The sequence below is a fragment of the Pleurodeles waltl genome, chromosome 5 (assembly GCF_031143425.1).
Source record: "Pleurodeles waltl isolate 20211129_DDA chromosome 5, aPleWal1.hap1.20221129, whole genome shotgun sequence".
Classification (NCBI taxonomy): Eukaryota; Metazoa; Chordata; class Amphibia; order Caudata; family Salamandridae; genus Pleurodeles; species Pleurodeles waltl.
The window spans coordinates 575,329,057-575,345,167 of record NC_090444.1 but is presented as its reverse complement, the minus strand read 5'-3'; the positions used below and the strand labels follow the sequence as shown (position 1 = coordinate 575,345,167).

At 46.2% G+C, this 16,111-nt stretch overlaps 1 protein-coding gene across 2 annotated transcripts in view; it reads left to right on the top strand.

Annotated features, from left to right (window-relative positions):
- USP34 (ubiquitin specific peptidase 34) overlaps positions 1–16,111 on the top strand; it is a 1,940,069-nt gene that overhangs the window by 745,554 nt on the left and 1,178,404 nt on the right. For both annotated transcript variants that reach the window (XM_069234398.1, XM_069234397.1), the window contains one exon: positions 13,342–13,494. In XM_069234398.1, the coding sequence (XP_069090499.1) occupies positions 13,342–13,494 (153 nt within the window). The remainder of the gene's footprint in view (positions 1–13,341; positions 13,495–16,111) is intronic.

Sequence of the window (16,111 nt, the reverse complement as noted above, 5' to 3'; positions counted from 1 at the left end):
TCACCACCAAACAGGAAGTGTTGCAGCGCAAAGAGAACAGGAATCACACACCTTATATACCCCATGAACAGGAAGTAACCGACAGGAAGTAAAAAGGTGCCATCTTGAATTGAGATCTAGTGTTAGAATGCTATAGAGAAAATACCACATTGAATAGGGAACCAATGCATGCAGGGAAAAAAGGAAGCATGCTGGGAAAAGAGAAAGAAACATGGGAAATATAGTAAGTATATAAGGAGCTTTAAACAAGGGCGACAGGAAAGAAAAGAGGTGATTGGGGGAGCAGGATCTACTGGGGATGCACCACACTGAAGAGAAAGCGAGGCCCCATGCCCAATTTGGGGCCTCGACAAACATATGCAAGGCTCAGGGTGCGGTGCATCCCGCTGCCGCGCCCCGAGCCGAACCTTCGGCTTGCAGAGCGGCACGCGGCGCAACAGATACCCTTTTGTTTTTTCCATACACCCCAGAAATCCACTAGACACCAGGGATACATTTTTTTTGTGTTTTTTTTATTTTTTTATGTTTGGGGAGTGACCCCTTGGGCAAGGGTCGCCCGGGGGGGGGGGGATTCAATATTATGCCATTTCTGCACCCCCTGGGAAACCACTAGACACCAGGGAATATTTTTTTGTGTGCTATTTCAAGTAAGGGGAGCGGCCCCTTGGGCAAGGGCCACTCCTCGGGGGGGGCAAATTATTTCTAGGCTATTTATGCCCGCCCCCCTCCAGGGGCACATTGGCCTAATAAAGGGGGGGGGGCAGAAACCTCTAGACACCAGGGATATATATTTTTATTTATTTACTTTGTTTTTATGTATGGGGAGCGACCCCTGCGGAGAAAATTTTATTTAGGCCATTTCTGCCCCCCTCTGGGACAGATCAGCCTATTTTTGTAGTAAGGCCAATCTGCCCCCTTTGGGGCAGAAACCTCTAGACACCATGGATTGATGTGTGTGTATGTGTGTGTTTTGTTTGGAGGGGCAGCCCCTTGGGCAAGGGTCTCTCCCCATGGGGGCACATTACTGTTGGAAAACTGCCCCCCTTGCGGGCAGACTGGCCTATTTTGGAAGGCCCATCTACCCCCAAGGGGGGCAGAAAGCCCACTAAAGACCAGGGAAGATTTTTTTTCAAAATAAGAGGTTGGGGTATGGCCATACCCACACCCCAAATAAATAGGGCCAAAGTTGTTCTGCCCACCAGTGGGCAGATTGGGAAATTACCCCTGATCCACACCCTGGGGCGACAGAAAGTCTACTAGATGCCCTGGAATAATAAAAAATAAAAGATAATAGTGGGGTGGTGGCTACCAACCAGTATGTGCTTGGTTATGCCCCCATCCGAACTGAAGGGGCTAACAGTCTTTCAGCTCTCCCCCGCACACTAAAACATCTTATCCCATGGCAGATTTGATTATTTTTGTTTTTTGTTTTACATTTGGGCCATGAGAGCTTGGTAACTCTCAGAATCGTCCCACTTGGAATGGTAGGGGCTGCACTTTTTTTTACTTTGGGACGCTGCCATGTAGAAAAATCCAAAAGACCTAGACACATCTGAAAACTAAACATCTAGTTGATTCCAGGGTGGTGTGCTTCACATGCACCCCGCACCATTTCCTTACCCACAATGCCCTGCAAACCTGCAACTTTGCTGGAAAGCACACATTTTTCCCACATTTGTGTGATGGAACCTTCCGGAATCTGCAGGAATCCACAAAATTCCTACCACCCAGCATTGTCTCATCTATACCGATGAAATATCTGCTGCACTTGTCAGCCTAAAAATGTTTTTTTTCAAACTGCCCTTTTGGACCCACTTTGGTTCCCCCTCAATTTCGACGTGTTTTTGGCTCTTCCCTATCACAAACACTTGGCCCACCTACACAAGTGAGGTACCATTTTTATCGGGAGACTTGGGAGAACGCTGGGTGGAAAGAAATTTGTGGCTCCTCTCAGATTCCAGAACTTTCTGTCACCGAAATGTGAGGAAAAAGTGTTTTTTTTTTTTTAGCCACATTTTGAGGTTTGCAAAGGATTCTGGGTAACAGAACCTGGTCAGAGCCCCACAAGTCACCCCATATTGGATTCCCCTAGGTCTCTAGTTTTCAAAAATGCACAGGTTTGGTAGGTTTACCTAGGTGCCGGCTGAGCTAGAGGTCAAAATCCACAGGTAGGCACTTTGCAAAAAACACCTCTGTTTTCTTTGAGAAAATGTGATGTATCCACTTTGTGTTTTGGGGCATTTCCTGTCGCGGGCCCTAGGCCTACCCACACAAGTGAAGTATCTTTTTTATCGGGAGACTTGGGGGAACGCTGGGTGGAAGGAAATTTGTGGCTCCTCTCAGATTCCAGAACTTTCTGTCACCGAAATGTGAGGAAAACGTGTTTTTTAGCCAAATTTTGAGGTTTGCAAAGGATTCTGGGTAATAGAACCTGGTCAGAGCCCCACAAGTCACCCCATCTTGGATTCCCCTAGTATTAAAAGATGCACAGGTTTGGTAGGTTTCCCTAGGTGCCGGCTGAGCTAGAGGCCAAAATCTACAGGTAGGCACTTTGCAAAAAACACTTCTGTTTTCTGTCAAAAAATGGGATGTGTCCACGTTGTGTTTTGGGGCACATCCTGTTACGGGCGCTAGGCCTACCCACACAAGTGAGATATCATTTTTATCAGGAGACTTGGGGGAACATAGAATAGCAAAACAACTGTTATTTCCCCTTGTCTTTCTCTACATTTTTTCCTTCCAAATATAAGAGAGTGTGTAAAAAAGACGTCTATTTGAGAAATGCCCTGTAATTCACATGCTAGTATGGGCACCCTGGAATTCAGAGATGTGCAAATAACCACTGCTACTCAACACCTTATCTTGTGCCTATTTTGGAAATACAAAGGTTTTCTTGATAGCTATTTTTCAGTCTTTATATTTCAGCAAATTAATTGCTGTATACCCGGTATAGAATGAAAACCCACTGCAGGGTGCAGCTCATTTATTGGCTCTGGGTACCAAGGGTTCTTGATGAACCTACAAGCCATATATATCCCTGCAACCAAAAGAGTCCAGCGGACGTAACCGTATATTGCTTTAAAAAAATCTGACATTGCAGGAAAAAATTAAAGTAAAACGTAGAGAAAAATTGCTGTTTTTTTTACCTCAATTTCAATTTTCTTTTTTTTCATTTGTTATTTTCTGTAGGAAGCCCTTGTAGGATCTACACATATTACCCCTTGCTGAATTCAGAATGTTGTCTACTTTTCAGAAATGTTTAGGTTTCTGGGATCCAGCATTGGTTTCACGCCCATTTCTGTCACTGACTGGAAGGAGGCTGAAAGCACAAAAAATCGTAAAAATGGGGTATGTCCCAGTAAAATGCCAAAATTGTGTTGAAAAATTGGGTTTTCTGATTCAAGTCTGCATGGTCCTGAAAGCTGGGAAGCTAGTGATTTTAGCACCGCAAACCCTTTGTTGATGCCATTTTCAGGGGAAAAAACACAAGCCTTCTTCTGCCGCCCCTTTTTCCCATTTTTTTTTTTTTTTAAACAAATTTTTCACTGTATTTTGGCTTATTTCTTGGCCTCCTTCAGGGGAACTCACAAAGTCTGGGTACCTCTAGAATCCCTAGGATGTTGGAAAAAAAGGATGCAAATTTGGCGTGGGTAGCTTATGTGGACGAAAAGGTAGGAGGGCCTAAGCAAGAACTATTCCAAATAGGCAAAAAAAGGCCTGACACAGGAGCGGGAAAAGGCCTGTTAGCGAAGGGGTTAATGGAATAATAAATTGACTAACAAAATGTATTTGTACAGTCCTCCAAGGGGGTGAGAACATTAAGTACAAAGATGTATAAAAAGCTGGTTGATGTCTCCAGTACGCCCCTTGGGTCTGAGAGGCCAAAAACATATTCCAGCAAACATCAGTTTTCCACATTACCTTCCCCCTCCATTATAGGTGGCTGTTGCTTTCTACGTTTGTCTCTTTCGAGTGATAAAACATATTTAGGTGGGAATGTGGCATTCTAGAACAGTTTACTGCCTTCACCATTTTGGGCCGAGCTGAATAGAGGCCTGAACTCCAAGCTTATTCAGGTCTCTGCTCAACTTCTGCATTGGGTTTCTCGAACAGGGGTCTGTAAAGTTCAGGATCTTCGGACTCTTAAAAAAAAAAAAAAAAAAAAAAACTTTTGTTTTTAATGCTGCCACTGTTGAGATTACATCTCTGAAAAATATCCTTGTGAAGCACTGCAAAAACATGCTTTTTTCCCTTGCTTTCAACCTGCGTCCCCTGGTAGGGAGTCTTGTTGCTATCTCCAGGTTGATGGGCCTCCCTCTGATATCTGGCTTCTTCTCTGTGATCTCCCTGAAACCTAGAGAACAAGTGGCTCTCCAGACAGCTGTCTTAAGGTAGACCCTTGTGTGACGACGTGTCTCAGGACTTACCTTTTTCACATCATCCACCTCTTCTCTGCAGAGAGGTGTTGACGACACAGTATGTGGTACCCACATTGCCATCAGAGGGGAACCCACCATGTCTGCACCAGAGACACCTTTGGCTGATAGCATTTTGAGGCAAGCCAAAAACAAAGAAGCTGACTTAAAGGGTGTCTGCTTTCTGATGAAAACTTCTAACCACATATTTCTCACCGTACTATATTTCTCAAGCGCATGATGCAATCCATAATTTTACAGCTGTGCTCCCATGTGCAGATAGGTGTCTTTGTGCGGCTCTGCACTGACCATAAACTGCTCTAAAAGTGACAGAGAGGAGCTGTGAAGAAGCACTGCACCTGTGCACTGATGTCACTTACTTTCTTTTCATGCCTTCTGACACAGACCTGGAGCTATGCTCCCAGCTTTCAGTTTTCGGAGAACTTCAGAACTTTTCCACAGTGTGGTAGGAAACAATATCTCCACTGAAAAGACCAGACTCAAGCCATGCAATGACTGCAGGAAGCAGATGTCTCTCTCAGACCTGCACAAGATGTGTCTTGGTGCCTGGGCTGTAGACATAACTTAGTCTTGTGATAAATGCACCCTAATACACCCAAGAGCGATTCGAGATGAGAAAGCACAGTAGTACATCCGATAATTTGTCGTCATCTTGCAGATCCCTCTTCCTCTCCAAGTCACAGACCCAGTCCTGGTCATGAAGCACTTCTAGCTACTACTCGACTTCTTGCTCGAACTCTTCTGGTAAGTCAAAATCCAAGTGTAAGCATAAGAAAGCTGTGCGGAACTCAATCCTATCCTGCTGCCATGACTTAAAAGAGAAGGTGCAAGAGCACTTTGTTGAGTGACCATGACACCTGTTCTCCTCTTGGTTTCACCGTGCCTTGAGTGTCCCGGGTTGTTGTCAAACCCACAGCAGATTATCGCCTTCAAAGAGGCGATGCTGAATTTTTTTTGTGTGGTTCTAGCTCCCTCTCTGGCCTCACTAAACTACTGGGACCTCTAGTTGAGTTACTGCAGGCGAGTCCCTCCCCTGTGCCATTTGTCCTCTGGAACCTGTTACCAAGCCCATACTGACTCTGGTACAGACTTCAACTCCAGCCCATATATTTTGAAACTGGTTCCCTTCGCCCCTATGCCAGTGGATTTTCTGCTGCCAACACCAATCTCGGATCTCAAACCAAAGCTAGCTTTATCTTGACTTATGTTGCACAATGAAATTTCGAAACTTCAATCTTTTGTAATGCTCTGTGTTTCTAAGCTTGTGCCTGCACTGCTTCACAACTATCAGCAGATGGCCCATTGTCTTTTTGGTTATGGGACTGATCCCATACCAGAGTAGGGTGCACGTCAGGATATTGATGTAGATGATGGTGAGGACGATCTCTTGCTCCCACCTCATTACCTCAGTGATGCCCTGTACCTTAATCTACAAGACCGTCATTGGGCTTGATTCCTTCCCTGAGATGGAGCTTGACTAGTGACATGGGCCACCAGTGGTAGAAAATGCTTCATTTGCAGTGATTGTTTGGCAGGAGCTTATGTACTAGAAGTTCTGAAATCCACTGATACTAAAACAAATGTTTTGACAGAAATTCTACAATCTGGGCCAGCAAAGTCTACTCTCTTTTAATGGTGCCTTCACAGATACTCTGATAGTTACCTAGACAAAACTATGTTATTTCCCACCTGTGAACAGGCATAGACTGACACCTAGTGACTTGGATTTTCTCTTCTAGCACCCCACTCCAGAGACACTTTCTGTACAAGCGCCAATCAGTAAGGTGAACCCTAATGCACTTGTGGCCAAACCTCTAGACACACACTTCAAAAGGATTGATGCCTTTGGCAAATACGTTTCCCACTGCCAGTTTGGCACTGCAATCCATAAAAGCTCTGACTGTTTGGCTATTGCACTTATGCCCTGTGGGTGGGTACACCATCCTTGTGCCCACTCCCCCTGGGGAGGGGAGGACATCCCTATCCCTATTGGTCCTAATCTTCCAAATCAAAACAGAGGATTTCTCAAGGAGGGGACACTTCAGCTCTGGTCTCCTTAGGGGTGGACCTGGCTGAGGGGGGTGACTCCTCCTCTTTTTTTTTTTCATTATTCCTCCGGACTTGCCACCAAAAGTGGGGGCTCGTCCAGGGGTGGGCATCTCCCCTAGCTGGAGTGCCCTGGGGCATTGTAACACCAGGCTTGAGCCTTTGAGGCTCGCCGCCAGGTGTTACAGTTCCTGCAGGAGGAGATGTGACGCACCTCCACTCAGGACAGGCTTTGTTTCTTACCACAGGGTTCACAAAGGCACTCACCCCATGTGTCTGAAACTCATCTGGAAGTGGCTGGCTGACACAGACCTGTCACCCTTGCTCTGACAGTTGGGCTGACATACAGGGGGCATCCCTAAGATGGCCTCTTTGTGCATTGTTCATTAAACCCCACCCTGGCATCAGTGTGGGTTTATTGTGCTGAGACGTTTCATACCAAACTTCCCAGTATTCAGTGTAGCCATTATGGTGCTGTGGAGTTCGTAATGACAGACTCCCAGACCATATACTCAGTATGGCAACCCTGCACTTACAAGGTCTAAGAATTGACTTAGACACTGTAGGGGCATAGTGCTCATGCACTTATGCCCTCACTTGTGGTATAGTGCACCCTGCCTTAGAGCTGTAAGGCCTGCTAAAGGGATGACTTACCTATGCCACAGGCAGTGGTTTGTGGGCATGGAACCCTGAGAGGGGTGCCATGTCGACTTTGCCTTTTTCTCCCCACCTGCAAACACAAGCTGTAAAGCAGTGTGCATGCGTTGAGTAAGGGGTCCCTGAGCGGGGCATAATACATGCTGCAACCCTTAGGGACCTTCCCAGGCCTCGGGCCACTTAGTAGCAGAGGTACCTTTTACATGGGACTTAACTGTGTGCCAGGGCTGTGCTTTAGGAAGTTGGCTCTGTATATACTATCTCAAAGTAAGAGTTACTGTGCACAGAGTCCAAGGGTTCCCCTTAGAGGTTGATAGTGGCAAAATTAGATAATACTAATGCTCTATTTTGTGGTAGTGTGGTCGAGCAGTAGGCTTATCAGAGGGTAGTGTTAAGCATTTTTTGTACACACACAGGTAATAAATGAAGAACACACACTCAAAGACTGAACTCCAGGCCAATAGGTTTCTATATAGAAAAATATTCCTTTCTTAATTTATTTTTCGAACCACAAGATTCAAATTTTAGGTAAGTACATAAATTGAAAGTTACTTTACACAGGTAAGTATAGAACTTTGACTTAAAACAGTAGTACACACAGTTTTGGTTAAAATGGCAATAAGCTATTTTAAAAGTGGACACTGCAAAAATCAACAGTTCCTGGGGGAGGTAAGTATTGGTTAGTTTCTCAGGTAAGTAAAGCACTTACACAGTCAGTCTCCTGGGCATAGGCAGCCCACCGTTGGGGGTTCAAGGCAACCCCAAAGCCACCACACCAGCAACACAGGGCCGGTCAGGTGCAGAGGTCAAAGAAGGCTCAAATAACATAGGCACCTATGGGGAACAGGGGTGCTCCGGTTCCAGTCTGCTAGCAGGTATGTACCTGCGTCCTCGGGGAGCAGACTGGGGGGGGGGGGTTTGTAGAGCACTGGTGAGAGGGGGGGGGCACACAAAACACACCCGCAGAGGCACAGTGGTGGCCGGGTGCAATGTGCAAAGTAGGTGTCGGGTTTGTTGTAGAAAACAATGGAGGGACCTGGGAGTCACTCTGGCAATGCAGGCAGGGCACAGGGGGGCTTCTCGGGCAAGCCACCGACAGGGCTCGAATGATGGCCGCCTGCTGGTCAGTCCTGCACTGGTAGATGGTTCCTCTCGGTCCTGGGGGCTGCTGGTGCAGTGCTTTGTACAGACGTCGGGTTCCTTTGTGACCAGGCAGTCAGGGAGCCTCTGGATCTTCTGTGCAGGCATCACTGTGGGGGTGCAGGGAGGTGGACTCAGGGTGTGCATGTCGTTGGAGTCGCCTGGGAGTCCTCTCTGCGGTGTTGGTTGTCCTGAACACGAGCCGAGGGCATCGGGTGCAGAGCGTGAAGACTCATGCTTCTGGCTGAAAGTTAGAATATCTTTAAAGTTGCTTTCTTTTCTGTTGTTTCTGGACAGAGCTGCTGTCCACAGGAGGTTCTTGGTCCTTTAGGTGCAGGTCAGTGCTCTGAGTCCTCAGAGGTCGCTGGTCCAGCTGGATGCGTCGCTGTGAAGGTTCTTTGAGTCTGGAGACAGGCTCGTAGGGCTGGGGCCAAGTCAGTTGTTGTCTCGGTCGTCTCTGTGGGGCTTTCAGGCCAGCAGTCCTCCTTCTTTCTTCAGGTTGCAGGAATCTGATTTCCTGGGTTCAGGGTCTCCCCTAAATACTCAATTTAGGGGTGTGTTTAGGTCTGGGGGGAAGTAGCCAATGGCTACTGTCCTGGAGGGTGGCTACACCCTCTTTGTTCCTCCTCCCTGAGGGGAGGGGAGCACATCCCTATTCCTATTTGGGGGAATCCTTTCAAACCAAGATGGAGGATTTCTTAAGGCAAGGGTCACCTCAGCTCAGGACACCTTAGGGGCTGTCCTGGCTGGTGGATGACTCCTCCTTGTTTTTCTCATTATTCCCTCCAGACATGCCGCCAAAAGTAGGGGCTGTGTCCGGAGGGGCACGGAGCTGGGATGTCATGGGGTGCTGTAACAAAAGGCATGAGCCTTTGAGGCTCACCGCCAGGTGTTACAGTTCCTGCTGGGGGTGGTGAGAAGCACCTCCACCTAGTTCAGGCTTTGTTCCTGGCCACAGAGTGACAAAGGCACTCACCCCATGTGGCCAGAAATCCGTCCGGTTGTGGCAGGTTGGCAGGAACTGGTCAGCCTATCACTGGTGTTTGGACTAGTATACAGGGGGCATCTCTAAGATGCCCTCCGCGTGCATTTTCTAATAAATCCCACACTGGCATCCATGTGGATTTATTGTGCTGAGAAGTTTGATATCAAACTTCCCAGTATTCAGTGTAGCCATTATGGAACTGTGGAGTTTGTGTTTGACAAACTTCCAAACCATATACTCTTTATGGCTACCCTGCACTTGGAATGTCTAAGGTTTGGCTCACCTGTGGTATAGTGCACCCTGCCTTAGGGCTGTAAGGCCTGATAGAGGGGTGACTTACCTATGCCGCGGGCATGGCACCCTAAGGGGAGTGTCATGTCGACTTAGTCATTTTCTTCCTACCAGCACACAAGCTGTGAGGCAGTGTGTGTGTGCTGAGTGAGGGGTCCCCAGGGTGGCCAAATACATGCTGCAGCCCTTAGAAACCTTCCCTAGCCACAGGGCCCTTGGTACCAGGGGGTACCATTTACAATGGACTTATCTGTGTGCCAGGGGTGTGCCAATTGTGGGAACAAAGGTACAGTTTAGGGAAAGAGCACTGGTGCTGGGGCCTGGTAAAGCAGGGTCCCAGCCCACTTTCAATCATAATTGGCATTAACAAAAGGCAAACATTTTTGGGGTAACCATGTCAAGGAAGGCATTTCCCTACATGTGCCAACTGTGCAAACAAAGGTACAATTTTAGGGAAAGAACACTGGTGCTGGGGCCTGGTTAGCAGGGTCCCAGCACACTTCCAATCAAAGCTGGCATCAACACTAGGCAAAAAGTGTGTGTGGGGGGGGAGGTGACCATGCCAACAGTGGCATTTTCCTACAAGCTACCTCAGTTACTTTTTGACTATGACGACATTTTTGTTGAACGATTTTGACGAGGTCATGGATGCGTCTAGGGATGTCCAGCAAGACCGGTTTTAAGCCCTGCAACACCTGTCACCGAATGATGTTGGTGACGGAGCCGCACCTCATGTGTCTTTGGTGCGTGGAGCGCGATCACAAACTGAAGTCATGCTCAGAGTGTCTGGCCATGAACCCGAAAGCTTTGAGGGAGCAGTCCCTAAAGCTAATGGCGGCCCGACACTTGACTCTGTGGCGCTCACGGTCTCAATCGAGAAGAAGGACTCGAGACTGGCCGTTGGAGTCCTCACCATTCTTCGTCCTCGAAGACATCGGGACATTCAGGTCATAAGAAAAAGAAGTCAAAAAAGAACAAATGTTCTTCGACTTCACCCCGTCGCTCTGACGATTCGGCTAGGGAAGAGCATTGATGCTTTAGACCTCTGTCCACGGAGCCTCCATCTGGGTCCACCCTGCGCTTCCCCAACTTCCTGGGAGCCGGAGCTACCCCTGCCCAGCTAAAAGAGTTTTATGAGGCAATGCGCCTCATTTTTGGGATGACCGAAGCAACCCACCCTCCTTCAGCGCCCTCTGGCACAGGTGAGTCAGTGACTGCCCCCTCGGGTTCGAAATTGTCTGCTTCGGCCACTGCTCCGGAGGGCTCCTTTGGATCCAATCTCAGTCCTGCCCTGATGCCGGTCGTGCCACAATGACCTTCCCCAGCGTTGGGTCAGACGTCGGCGCTTCTGACGTTGGTTAGGACCACAACTGATCCTAGTCTCATACTCGACGACCCGGAGCTGGAACAACGTTGCTCAACGCAGATTCTGTTCTCTATGGGCTCTCCTGGGCCCAGGGTTGATCCAACTCTTTGTGGGTTATGTGGGGGTGAAGAAAGGCAAGGTGGTGACAAAGAGAACCATTTCACAATGGGTCCTCCTGTGCATCGAAATGTGCTACCCTTTGGCAAAGAAGCAGCCCCCTGAGGTTTTGTGAGCTCACTAAATTAGAGCATCTGCAGCTACCACAGCATTAGCACAAGGCGTTCCAGTCCTAGATATGTCAGGCAGCTACGTGTGCATCTCTGCACACGTTCACCAAGCACTACTGCCTGGACAGTCCGGTCCATAGGGACGACTACTTTGTTCGTTCGGTCCTGCAGGACTTCCTGGTGTGATCTTGCTTCTAAGCCCACCTCCGGGGATGGTATTGCTCAGGTATCTGTTAGAAAGGTAAGGAATCTGCAACTAGAAGTCTCTATCAGATGCACAAGTTACTTACTTTCGGTAACGATATATCTGGTAGAGCCACATTCTAGTTGCAGATTCCCTACTGAGACCATCCTTCCCGCTCTATGAACTGATTTCTAGAGGCAGGGACTTTCCTTAAAGGGTCCTAGCTTTGGTGCACCACTATCAGTGCTCTTCATGGCTCCACGCTTCTGGCGTGGAAAGTCGTGAAAAGAAACTGACAGTACTCCGGGGTGGCGCCTTATACGACCGCAACATCATCACGGTGAACACAATGCCACCGACGCCTGTGGAGTTGAACGACGCCACCTGACGGCGTGCAGAGGTACTGCTCGAAGAAAAAGTCTCAGGATCCAGTCTGACAGCTGGGGGAATTCAAAAGGTAAGGAATCTGCAACTAAAATATGTCTCTACCAGATATATTGATTGTACTTTTCTCATTTACATGAATTTCATTTGAACAGTAACATTCTACAGGAAATTAGACATACACAAGATTTACCCTAGTAAATGATGCACTATGGTAAATATTCAGTATATCGATGTCACTGTACCCTTATCTTGCTAGACCCAACAGAATCATAATAAGACTATTCTTGTTCCAGTCCTGTAGTTCCAACTTGAGACACCAGTCAGAACCAAAGGTTTACACAGGATTTGCTTGTAACACCATGGAGGCCCACAAAACAGTTATTACAGCATAACTTTGAGGTTGTTACAGATCCCATTATGTAGGTGCATTGGACCATACACGGGTCCAACAGGAGGCCCACAATTCAATTAAGTAATATCTAACTCTCTCTACCGATAGCTGACCTCAAGCCTCTGAAGACAGCGCTAGGAGAGATTGCATAATGGCAAGGGGAAAACTTTGTAGTGACGCTACAGAAGAAGTCTCAAGAAGCCCCAAAACTGACAACTTCTGGGAAGATGCTATTGATATTTGGCTTAAAGATAATCTTGACTGGATAGCCAGAAACCTAGGTGAAAAGGTGAGCTTAGCCAGAGGCGCATAGTTAAAGAGCAGAGCCCAAGAAGAGGCTTCCTTTCACTAACAGGTAAGATAAAAAAGCACCTAGCCACTCCATTGTTGTGACTTTTATAGACTGGAGAATCAAAATCTCCAATATTGTAAAAATCAGCGAATCCCAAGTTACTCAAATCCTTCTATTGCCTGCAAATTAGATGGGACATAGGTCACTGCTTTTTATGGTGCCAGCATAGGAGCGGAATTGAATATGCTAGCGATGGGGAATAACAGCTTGGCAGCATACATGTGACCGCTACAATTACGTGCAGCGTAATATCTATCACGCCAGTGTTTACAACATCCTGAGTGGCAGTGCCCTGAGCAGTGGGTAGTAAGGACGTCCAGTAATGCTCAGTACCAGAGGTGGCTGAGAGAAGGGGCAAGCACCTACGACAAGCCATGATGTTTTTCCATCTTATACCATTTTAGCTGTATTCTTAAGGGTACATGGTTTTCGTCCTAGCTAGAGTGATATATACATGTTCGATGGCATGTGTAGCTGCAGATACACATGCTTTGCATAAGTCTGCCTTTTAGTGTTGGGCTTGAAGTGTTACAAGTTGTTTTTCTATGAAGAAGCTTTTTCAATTCACAAGATCGAGTCCTAGGCTCTCTTTATTGTCAAGCAAGTTTGCTTTTCATGGGGATGAGCTCACAGAACTTGTTAGTATGAAATAAACTTCACTGTACAGTTAGTAGATGATTATTTTTCCTAAGCTGAATAAAATAAATTTTTTGTAAGAACAGTATTAGTGTCTCATTGTATTGATCTATAGTTTCCTTAAAATAACACATTTACATATTTCATAGCCCATAATTATTATTCTCAAATGTCTGTTGAAGAAATAAAATGCTCATAACATTCTCATCTACAAATTATTTTTAAAACCATTTGTTCTTTCAGACTGCGGTGCGCCATGAATCCTGCAATGGTTTGTACAAGTTATCACTCTCATCTCTTGATGGGGGAGATTCAATTAATCGATCTTTTCTGCTGCTGGCCGCCTCAACATTGTTGAAGTTCCTTCCTGATGCTCAAGCTCTGAAACCTGCTAGGGTAACATTCTCTCTTGTCTTGATAAATGTTGTTAGTGTTAAACAGCTGATATATTAGGAAAATTTAAATGTGCCCCATTGCCCATGGATGTACTGCAGAAGCAACGTAATTAAGAATTTAAGCCCACTGTTGTGGACAATGTTAGTTCTTAAAAGCCGTGGGGGCCTTTAACAGTTGTTAATGCTTGATGCTGAGAGGCTATAAAGGCTCTTAGAACATTTCATGCACTGGAGACAGAATGTCATAAATTAAAAATTGAGAAACAGAAAGACAAACATCAGAATGTTGGACCAAAGGGTCTGTATCAGCCATTATTGGCCCTGTCTTCAGTGGATCTCACAACATTTGAGCATTATAACATACTAACAATGAATGCTTAAATGTGACAAAAAAATTGCTTGCACAGATTTAGATTATATGCTTGGGTGGGTGTGTTTGCTGTACTAGTGAGAGATTTTGATGTGCCTAGATGTGTTGGCAAAGTAGTATGTTTTGATTGCCAACGTTAGTAACCAGGAGCATCTACGGAACAGGAAAGAGCATTTTTATAAAAATGTGAGATCAGTAAACATTGGTACATTTTTTGTAGATTATATTAACATTTAAATGTTGGTTTAATTGGTAGATGTGTATGAAACCTTCTATAGGAGCATGTGTGCATGTAGTTTGATCCTGGAAAGTTTTGTGCAGGTTATTACTAGTGCTGAAGTTGCATTTGTCAGGGGAGTCTTGTGAATTGATAGTACAAGAAATGCAGCACAGAATGAGAACAAATGTAACTTGAAAACAAATCTTAAGCTGAGAGATGTAGATTACGTTTTTTGGGCTTTGTGTAAATGGTCCTGTATTTTAGAAGAAATTCTATTAAACAAATTGTCCAGAGAACATATGACAGAGTATATGTTAGGTTCTCAAACCAAAGTTTTAATCTGAGTTGACTTACTGGCTAACAGAAGAATCTGGCATACAAGTGCTGGGTGCCTGGTAAGCCTAAGGTCAGCCATGCTTGCGAGTAAGTATCTTGGACATGGATGCAATATGCCCACTGAAAGCAAAGGCACTAGTAACAAGATGTGGCTTTTGACCACAACCTGTGACCATTGGACACCACTGTAGGCCATTTCCTTTTGCTACTTTGAGTGGGGAAGAGGACAATAGAACAGAGCTTGTCCACAAAGTGCAGCAAACACAGGGTAATATGTCCGGCCCGAGGACATGCTCAGCAGGTGCTGCTGGCAAGGACAAAATTATGTTGGTTAAAAACAAGATATTAAGGAAATGTTATGGCTGGCTAGTAAAATGAATTATTCAGATATCTGAATAAACAAAAAAAAAACGTCCTGCCCTCAGTAGCTACTGAGAGCAAAGTATGACCATTGGCCTAAGCTTGTACTCTGTGCTACTGCCCTCAGTGCCTCTGACTCAACGCACAGCTTGGGCAATGTGTACATCCTTCACCATATCTTTGTGCGCCGTTCTCCCGTGGCCTACAGACTCTGTGTCTAAAGGTGTGGTGTTGGCCACTTCCTGAGTACAGTACCACTGCCCTTTTTGCATGCTTCCCAAGAGTACAACCCTAGTCTATACTCTGTCTCCAGTACAACTGTCCTCCTGGCACCACTTGGCACATTGAGTTCTGATTGAGACTTCTAGACACAGATTCCTCACCTTTTGAACTTTCCCAAGACACCAGAATTCATCCTCAAACTTTGAACAGTACCTCTGTGCACCACTAGGTGTCTCAGTGTGCCTCCGCATTGTCTCTGTCCTGCTCTGGAAAGGACATGTGGGGCCCATATTGATGCCACTCCTGTGCGCTGAAGTCAGTTCCTTTATTCCAGCGCCACTAGTTGCCAATCCAGGTCTACCTCTTGTCTCTTTGATATAGTTTTTTGACTGTCATTTTTCAGTGTGCAGGGGAAATGTCACCTCCCAAGATGACAGGTTTGAAGCCCTGTAAGGATTTTTGTGAGCAGATGTCTGACAGATCCTCAACAGGTTTGCCTGTGGTGCCTGGGGTCGAGCCACGACTTCAAGGCTTGCAAGTGACTGTGCGTCAATTAACCCAAAGGCCATACTGTCACGACCTACTCGTAATCTGTGTCTGTGACCCACTGGAAGTGTGGCAGGCTTCTTGTTCTTGTAAGTTCTTCCTTGGCCCAAATAGGGGCGACCCTTTCTGGTGGCCATGGTGCTGCTGACGGAGGGAACGCCAAAGGCAGTCCGTGCCCTCCAGAAGGAGTCCCAGAGGGAAAAAACCGCAACAAGAGGGAACTCCTGAAACAAACAAGAGTAAAAGAAAATCAAAACAAAAGTAAAAAATGACCAGGAAAAAAGCTGGAACAAAGTCAGTTTCAATAGCAGATGCAGAGAAACAGGAGCGAAGATCACCATCTAACAAGAAGTGTTTCAGCGCAAAGAGAACAAGAATCACGCACCTTATATACCCCAGGAACAGGAAGTAACTGACAGGAAGTAAAAAGGTGCCATCTTGAATTGGGATACAGTGTTAGAATGCTATAGAAAAAATACCATCGTGAATAGGGAACCAGTGCATGCAGGGAAAAAAGGAAGCATGCTGGGAAAAGAGAAACAAACATGGGAAAGATAGTAAGTA